The sequence below is a fragment of the Pan troglodytes genome, chromosome 9, assembly GCF_028858775.2.
Source record: "Pan troglodytes isolate AG18354 chromosome 9, NHGRI_mPanTro3-v2.0_pri, whole genome shotgun sequence".
NCBI lineage: Eukaryota > Metazoa > Chordata > Mammalia > Primates > Hominidae > Pan > Pan troglodytes.
The window spans coordinates 126,096,604-126,105,864 of NC_072407.2; the positions used below are offsets into that span (position 1 = coordinate 126,096,604).

At 38.8% G+C, this 9,261-nt stretch overlaps 1 protein-coding gene across 1 annotated transcript; it reads left to right on the plus strand.

The window, feature by feature from the left end:
• Positions 1–1,171: 1,171 nt before the first annotated feature.
• Positions 1,172–6,315, plus strand: LOC466821 (olfactory receptor 10D1B-like). Its single transcript, XM_522221.7, has one exon. The coding sequence runs from the start codon at positions 1,627–1,629 to the stop codon at positions 2,560–2,562; it is 936 nt and encodes a 311-aa protein (XP_522221.4). The 5' UTR covers positions 1,172–1,626; the 3' UTR covers positions 2,563–6,315.
• The last annotated feature ends 2,946 nt before the right edge of the window (positions 6,316–9,261 follow it).

The window sequence follows — 9,261 nt, forward strand, 5'->3', positions numbered from 1 at the left end:
TCATTGCCGAGCAATGGGACAGGCTGTCTTAGAAAGCAGAGGCAAACAGAAGGAACAATTTCCTAATGATTGAGGGCACAGGAAATGGAATTAAACCAATCTGTCACATACTAGCTTTTCAAGCTTGAGAAATTTGCTTGATTTTTCTAAGCTTCACCTTCCTATCTATAGATAAGAACAGTGATAATAATAGTAATTTCTTTTTATAGGTATACTTCAAAAATAAACAGCAAATTTTAAAATGCTGAGCCTGTCCTTGGAACACAGTAAGTATTCATTAAATGGTGTGAGTGTGTGTGTGTGTGTGTGTGTGTGTGTGTGTGTATTACCATTATTATTACTAAGTGAGTAATGAGAGATCCCTGAATCTTTCAGGCATTATACCCTGCTCCTGACTTATATAACCTACCTCATTAGTGCTGTTCTTTGCCTTTCTTTACATGGATCACTGTATTTCTTACTTCATTATGGTAACATGAATTGGATGCTTTCCTTGCTGATACTGTTTCTCAATATTTCAGTCATCTTAAGTCGGCTTAGAAATGACTATAAGAACAAGAAGAACCAGAACAGCATCTCTTATTAGAGTTAAAGATCTTCGACCTTTCAAGTCTAGAAAGATGTAATCTGAAGAGTATGTAATCTTAAATCTATTCAACGATGTTATTTAATAAAATATTTTTTGCAAATAATTACAGGATACCAACATTAAAGGAAAGTGCTTAAATAATTAAGTTTAAGATATATAAAATAAAGGGAACTAAGCTATGAAGATGCAAAGGCATAGGAATGATATAATGGACTTTGTGGACTTGGGGGAAAGAGTGGGAGGGGGCGAGGGGTAAAAGACTACAAATATGGTGCAGTGTATACTGCTCAGGTCATGGGTGCACCAAAGTCTCAGAAATCACCACTAAATAACGTACTTATGTAGCTAAATACTACCTGTACCCCAATAACTTATGGAAAAAGAGAAAAAAACTTTTCATTAGGGTTCATAGTTTTGCCAGACATTTTAGCAGACGCTTCATAAACTTTACTATAATGCTAGGATATTTGTGTCACCGATGTTGTTATAGTAAGTATGATTTCCATTTGGCAGATGATGAAACTAAGTCTATGAAAGACGTCATGTAAATTGTTTTAACAAGTATCGCTAATAAATGGAAAGGCCAGGATTCATATTAAGTTTTCTGGTTTCTAACCTAATTATTTTTCTGTTACATTGCAGAGGGCAATGAATAGTGGAAGTTTCTTATGTAAAGACATCACAAGAGTTCAAATAGTAAATATGCTCAAAAAGAATAAATCCATGGTACATAGGCTTCTAACTTAAGTTGAAGTGTTTTAAATATACCTCTAAACTTCTCATCCTGTAGAAGACAAGAATCTGCCTTTACAAAGCATTCCTTCCATGAGTCGAATAGACTGACTCTAAAATAGGCATTTCCTTATTATCTGATTGTTTTTTACATGGATCTCTCTCTTGCCTTTCATAAGAAGGCAGGTTGTTCCTTGTTAAAAACATAGCCAAAGCCCTCATCAGCAAAAAGCTTGAGAACTTGACAGTGGTATTTAGACTTTGGTGTCTTGGGTACCTTTTCAAGGTTGGATGTTTTCACAGCCATGAGGAATTTCTCGGTGGTGTCCGAATTCATCCTGCTGGGCATCCCTCACACGGAGGGTCTGGAGACTATTCTGTTGGTCCTGTTTTTGTCCTTCTACATCTTCACCCTTATGGGGAACCTGCTCATCTTGCTGGCGATTGTCTCCTCTGCTCGGCTTCACACGCCCATGTACTTCTTCCTGTGCAAGCTGTCTGTTTTTGACATATTTTTCCCTTCTGTGAGTTCCCCTAAGATGCTGTGCTATCTTTCAGGGAACAGCCGAGCCATCTCCTATGCAGGCTGGGCATCCCAGCTCTTCTTCTACCATTTCCTGGGCTGCACTGAGTGTTTCCTGTACACGGTGATGGCCTACGACCGCTTTGCTGCCATTTGTCACCCTCTACGCTACACCATAATCATGAGCCACAGAGCGTGTATCATCCTAGCCATGGGGACCTCATTCTTTGGCTGCATTCAGGCCACCTTTCTGACCACTCTCACCTTCCAATTGCCTTACTGCGGCCCCAATGAGGTGGACTATTATTTCTGTGATATCCCAGTCATGCTGAAGCTGGCTTGTGCAGATACCTCAGCCCTGGAGATGGTGGGGTTCATCAGTGTGGGCCTCATGCCCCTCAGCTGTTTCCTTCTCATCCTCACCTCCTACAGTGGCATCGTCTTCTCCATCTTGCAGATCCGCTCTGCTGAGGGCCGACGCCGTGCCTTCTCCACCTGCAGCGCCCACCTCACCGCCATCCTGCTTTTTTACATGCCAGTGGTCCTCATTTACCTGAGGCCTACCCCCAGCCCCTGGTTGGATGCAACTGTTCAAATTCTGAATAACCTGGTCACCCCCATGCTGAACCCCTTAATCTACAGTCTCAGGAATAAGGAGGTGAAATTATCACTACGGAAGGTCTTATATCAGCTGGGCTTCCTTCCTGGGCAGTTGTAGAGAGAAATAAGTAACTAGCGCTTCAACCACACTTCATAGCTTATAACCATTTTTATTTAGTTGTCACACATATTTTTGAAATTGAGGGCACAGGTATTATTATTTCCATTTTACAATGTGGAGACTAAAACTCAAAGTAACTTGTCCAAGGACATGTAAGCTGTGAATGGCAGAATGAGGACTCTAGAGCTGGTTTTGTGACTCTGGGGCCTGTGCTCTTTTGAGGAAATCATACTGCTTGAGAGGGACGGGGAGAGAGAGAGAGAGATTGAGAGAAACTCTTCTCAGTAGGCAGAACAGCCTGGAGCTTCTGCTTCTCAATCTGTATTTTCTTCATCCTCCTACATCCCCTCCTCCTCTTCATTTCCCTCACACCATGACATTTATTCATCTTGACTGCAGTGACTATATCCTCAAATGCCTGCATTGGATAAGCCCTCATTTTTATGCATCTACAAGTTGTTAAAAATGTTATTCAGTCAAAAAGGAATGAAGAATGCCTCCTACAATGTGGATGAACTTGAAAATCTAATGCTCAGTGGAAAAAAAAGCCAGACACAATAGGTCACATATTGTGTGATTCCATTCCTGTTAAATATCCAGAGCAGGTAAATCCATTAATTAAAACAGAGGAAATTGACCTTTTTTTTTTTTTTTAGTTTGACTGTGGGGTGATGAAAATGTTTCGGAACTAGGTAGAGGTGATGATTGCACAACTCTGTGAATGTGCTATGTACAACGTGAACGTGAATGTACAAAATTCCACTGATCTGTTCACTTTAAAATAGTTCATTTTTTGTTATGTAAATTTTACCTCAATTTAAAAAATCATTCTCTCAAAAAAAGAAAAGAAAAGAAAAACAAAAAGTGTTTTTTTTGTTGGTGGTGGTGGTGTTGGTGGTGGTGCATCCCAATTTATTTAAACAGCATCCTGTTATTTCTGAGCCATAAGGAAGTTGTATAAAGAGAAAGGCATCTGGCTGGGACTTGAGGCAGTCTCTTATGGGTAAAGCAGAGATACTAGTGTGCTGTATCACTTCCAAACCCTGCCTGCCAGGCTTAGACCTGGAAACAGGCCCTGGGTGTGAAGATGCAGCATGTGAATGAGATGCGAAGGTAGGTAGGGGAATCCAAACAGGGGCAACTGTACTGTGATCCCACATTAGAAAGTCTGGCTTTGGGCAGGGCACGGTGGCTCACATCTGTAATCCTAGCACTTTGGGAGGCCAAGGTGGGTAGATCACCTGATGTCAGGAGTTCGAGACCAGCCTGGCCAACATGATGAAACCCCATCTCTACTAAAATACAAAAATTAGCTGGTCATGATGGCAGGTGCCTGTAGTCCCAGCTACTCGGGAGGCTGAGACGGGAGAATCCATTGAACCTGGGAGACAGTGGTTGCAGTGAGCCAAGATCACGCCACAGCACTCCAGCCTGAGCGACTGAGTGAGACTCCATCTCGAAAAAAAATAAAAGAAAGTCTTGCTCAGTACAACGAAGAGGCAATGCTGGGTCCAAGATGTCATTGTTTGGTGTCTTTGCCTTCTCTGTTGACTAAAAGGGTTCGATTTTGGACTCCCTCTTACATTTCTTTATTTTTTGACTGAAATATGCTAATAATGAGAAATGAGCTATTGTTTTCATAACTGAATTCATTGAGAATCCTATCACACTGGGGAAATATGTTGCTGTGAAGTTTGCTCTAACAGGGCTGTAAAGAGGATGATGGAAGAGGAGAGGGCAGAAGCAGAGACTAGTGCTTTTTCCCCACCTGCACTTCTTAGAATTAGAGAGCAGTAAAGAAATGGCCAGAACAAATGAGCAACACTGTATCCGTGCCTCCAGCCAGTGGGTGAGCCTGCACAGCTCCTGGAAGGGAGACAAACGTTTGCCTGGTCACTATGCAAACTCCTAAAAACCTCTTTCGGTGCTGTTTCCCCCTTGTTTTCCAGTAAACAAGAGCCTAAAAGGGAAGCTAGAAATACATCTCAAATTATTTCAAATTTATTCCAAATCGCAAGCCCTTGTCAAGCCTCTTTGAGTCCACTCTGAAGATCCCTTCCCATGCCTCAGTGTACTGGTGTAGCTGCACAGTCAGTAAAAACAGACAAATTTGTAAAGATAAAAGATGAGATCTGATTCCTTTTCAAATCTTCACTCATTCAGATGTTGTTTGATGAATAACTCTGTGCAAGGGCGAGGAATGCAAAATGAAAAAGATATGACCCCAGCTGCGCAGAAATCAGAGTCTGCTGGAGAAACAGACATACAGCTAACTAGAACATCCCATCATTAAGCTATGATCAAGATGTACAATACAGCAGAAAATCTGGAGTACATTTTCCTCATTTGAAGAAAGGACCTTACAGAAAAGGTGTTGAAGATTGAAAATGTTGTGTTGTTTTTTCCGTATTAAGAATGGCGGAGGAGTCTTTTCCAGGGAGAGGCAACATACTTCTCAGTCTTTATATGTGCGGGGAGAGCGGTGAGAGATTATTTGGGCAGGTATCACTTAACTATTTGCCATTTGTGACTAAATGCCTTTGCAGGAAAAAATAAAATTTAGTGTGCCTTCTGTTTTCAGGGTTTTTCTCCAGCTCAGTTCTTTGTTCATTGGACTTGATGTCTTGAATAAAAAAACTATATCCCTATCTCCTTAAACAAGTTGACTTCTCTGCTTGTCCCAGCCGTTCTGAGAGATGCTGTTCTTAGGTCTCCAGGTAGTGTCTGAGTTCTCTTTCCACCTAAGCAGGAGCCTAGAATGCCAGCCCCAACCTGGAGGTGTGCAGGCCTAAGTTGGGTGTGAGGGTGAGGTGAGATTTTTCTGTGTTCTATAATCTAAGGGGTAGTGTGAGAAGAACTTGAGAAAAACTGTGAAAGGGAAAACCTCAAACCAAGTAGACAATCCAGAAGGATATTTAACCCACAGGGGCAAAGCAAGACAAAAAAATCAAGTGTCAAGACCAGGGAGGCCAGAGAAGAACAAGAATATTGAAGCGGAGGATCAGAGGATGTTTTGAGCAGAACAGGCTCCAGCATAGCCTTTCCTGAGACAGTGGGTTCAAGCATGGTCTAAGAGGGGCGTCCAAGACCTGATGCCAAGTGGATTCTAGTTTCTTTAAAGGCTTCTTTGTTCTCCCCCAATTTTTTTTTTTGCAAGACACTCCTGTATTCTCCAGTCACTGTTCCTTTTCGCTCTTTTCTAAATTTTTTACAAAACTGATGCCTGTTCTGAGTTTCATTTAGGTGTTTTGTTTTACATATAGTCCCAAGAGCGCAAAACTATGATGGGAGCATCCAAAATGAAAACCTATGATGTGGACGCTAAAAGTGAAGCTAAGGTGATGGCCACTGACATGGCAGGGGAGGATTGTGAAGAGGAGTTTTCAAAGGAGTGTTCACAGGTGTTGGGACCTGTTCTGTTTATTTCCTGCCCTCTCAAGTCCCTTGCTGGTTTGTTCTAAATCAAATTGATTGAAATGAATGAATAACCAGTCAGAAATAATGTTTTCGGTCACTAAATTTGCAATTACTTTTGGTCAAGGATACTGACTCCACCTTTGCAAAAATAACTAGCCAAGCTAAGAGAATAGCATTATTACATTATATGTTGTATTGGTTCACTTAGGGTAAGAGGGGCAATAATACTTGTTATTGTTGGAGTGCTACATTGGTGAGAAACAATTGAGCCTACTATATATCATTCCTTTATTTTACATTCTGTTTAAAATTATTATTTTAATTATTGTTTTGCTAATAACCTATAATAATGATACCATCAAAAAGCCATTCTTTATTGTCCTGTTGGATGTCTGTTTTTAAAAAATATTTTTATTAAATATTAAACATTTAGAAAATAATACTCATGAAAAATATGTAAAATATAAGGAACTGTGATACAATGACACAATGAACACATGCATCCCATTACCTAGTATAAAAAAAAAGAGTAATGCTAGTGCCTTGGAAGTTCTCCGTAGACCTTGGCCTGATCACACATCCTTCTTTCTCTCTAGAAGTTATCATTCTCTAGAGTTTTGTGTGTATTATTCCCTTGATGTTATTTGCATTTCACCTGCTATGTCTGTGTCCCCAAACACCTATGTTTGTAACACTTCTTTGCAAAGCTTTGAACTTTTATTAATACAATTCAACTGAAATTGGCTTTTTTCACTTAAATATTACATATATATTTCAATTTCCTCCCCTTTTATTTTCAGTTGACACACAATGATTTTACATTTATGGGATACAGAGTGATTTTCAATATGTGTGCACAACGTGTAATGATCCAATCAGGGTAATTAGCATATCCATCACCTCAAACATTTATCATTTCTTTGTGTTGTGAACTTTCAAAATCCTCTCTTCTAGCTTTTTGAAAGTATATAGTAAATTATCGTTGACCATATTTACCCTATTGTGCTGTAGAACACTAGAACTTCTCCCTCCCATCTAGCTGTAACTTTATATCTATCAACCAACCTTTTCTTATTCTACATTTTCCCTTCCCCTTCCAAGCCTCTAATAACCACAATTTAGGATCCCTTAACGCATAAAGAAACTCTCTGAAGTTAACTTCTAGAATAGGCTGAGGAGATGTGGACAGAGGTCCTAAGAAATATTATGGTCATAATTCATTCACATCCTAACGTAGTATCTTTCCACAATGCAAACCACATACTACTACTCTGTTTCTTTTGGATTTTCAATAATTGTTTGTTGCATATAGGTTGAATTAAAACAATTCAGTACTGTATCTGCAGAATTAATAATCAAAACAAACCTATCTCTTTAGTTTCCTCAAAGCCATAAGTTCCCCCAGCAACACCCCATCTCTCTTCTTCTTGCCATTCAGTGTTTAACATAATATGTATTAAATAGATACTGGTTTATTGAAAGAACAAATCAATGTATGAATAAAAATATGAAGTGGTATATTTAAACACTGGAGTTACAAAGATCTGTATGTCTTATTCTTATGAAGCTCATAGCTAAGGATGGGAGGCAGATATAGAAATAATTAAAATAATATGTGATAAATATTTAATGAAAGTATATAAAATTTAGAAAAGCAAAATGAAGGCAGAAATGATTAATTCTGTGCAGATTTTAGAGAAGACCTAAAAACATTTAAAATAGATTCATTCACAGTTCTGTGACTTAATACTTTTTTTTTTTTTTTTTTTTTTTTGAGACGGAGTCTCGCTCTTTCGCCCAGGCTGGACTGCAGTGGTGCTATCTCAGCTCACTGCAACCTCCGCTTCCTGGGTTCATGCCATTCTCCTGCCTCAGCCTCCCGAGTAGCTGGGACTACAGGCGCCCACCACCGCGCCTGGCTACTTTTTTGTATTTTTAGTAGAGATGGGGTTTCACCGTGTTAGCCAGGATGGTCTCGATCTCCTGACCTCGTGATCCGCCCGCCTCGGCCTCCCAAAATGCTGGGATTACAGGCGTGAGCCACCACACCCGGCCCTTAATACATTTTAATGTCCCCTCTTCGTATGCCCTTCCCTGATTCCTCTGCTGGACAAACTTCAACTAATCCTTCAACATCCAAGCTGACAAGTCATTTTCTTTAAAATTTTCCCATCTTAGACATAATTTTTTTTCTGTGTTTTAGTTTTATATCATGGCATAAAACATTATCTTACTATGTCAAAATAAGGTTGGCAAAATGACTTTTAACAGTTAACTAGAGGCAGAGAGGTAAAGAAAATAAGACAGATGAGTAGTCACAGTTCAGAACTGTCCAAACCTTCATTTGTTGAATAAATAAATGAAAGAATGGTTTGTGGAAACATTTCATTGATGATCAGCACCTCAGTCTATACATTTATTAGATGTTATTAAATGTCTTCTAGGAACAGACTCATGCTGTACTTTGAGAATACTAATGTTTATGCTGACAGAGGTAACAGAATCCAACATACATGATTTGAATTTCATCTTAACATGTATGAACTTATGATTTTAACATGTTACTTAGCTAATTTAAATTGTTGTATTGTAATTTTGTAAAATAGTAATATTTAAACCTACTTTAATGGTGAGGATTGACTTAGTCTTTTTTTAAACACTTAATATTGTATCTTGAATATAAAAAAGATTTGATAAGTATGTTACCTTCCCCTCTTTTTTTTAAACTTTTTTAAGTAAAAAAATAAAAATAAACAGTAACAGCAAATCAGTGTTCATGGTAAAATGATTTGTATTCCTTTGGGTATACACCCAGTAATGAGATTGCTGGGTCAAATGGTACTTCTGTTTTAACTCTTTGAGGAATCACCACACTGCTTTCCACAATGGTCTAACTAATTTATACTTTCACCAACAGTGTATAAGCATTCCTTTTTCTCAGCAATCTTGCCAGCATCTATTATTTTTTCACATTTTAATAATAGCCATTCTGGTGTGAGATGGTGTCTCATGGTGGTTTTGATTTGCATTTCTCTAATGATCATTGATATTGAGTTGTTCTTCGTATGCTTGTTGATTACATGTATATCTTCTTCTGAAAACTGTTCATGTCCTTTGTCCACTTTTTAATGGGGTTGTTTGTTTTTTCTTGTACATTTGTTTAAGTTCCTTATAGATGTTGGATATTAGACCTTTGTCAGATAAACAGTTTGCAAAAAAACTTTCCCATTCTGTAGGTTGTCTGTTTACTCTGTTGGTGTGTGTATATGTGTGTGTATA

What these genes read in the sequence shown, in the direction of transcription:
- LOC466821 (XM_522221.7), top strand. Translation starts at nt 1,627, where the DNA reads ATGAGGAATTTCTCGGTGGTGTCCGAATTCATCCTGCTGGGCATCCCT.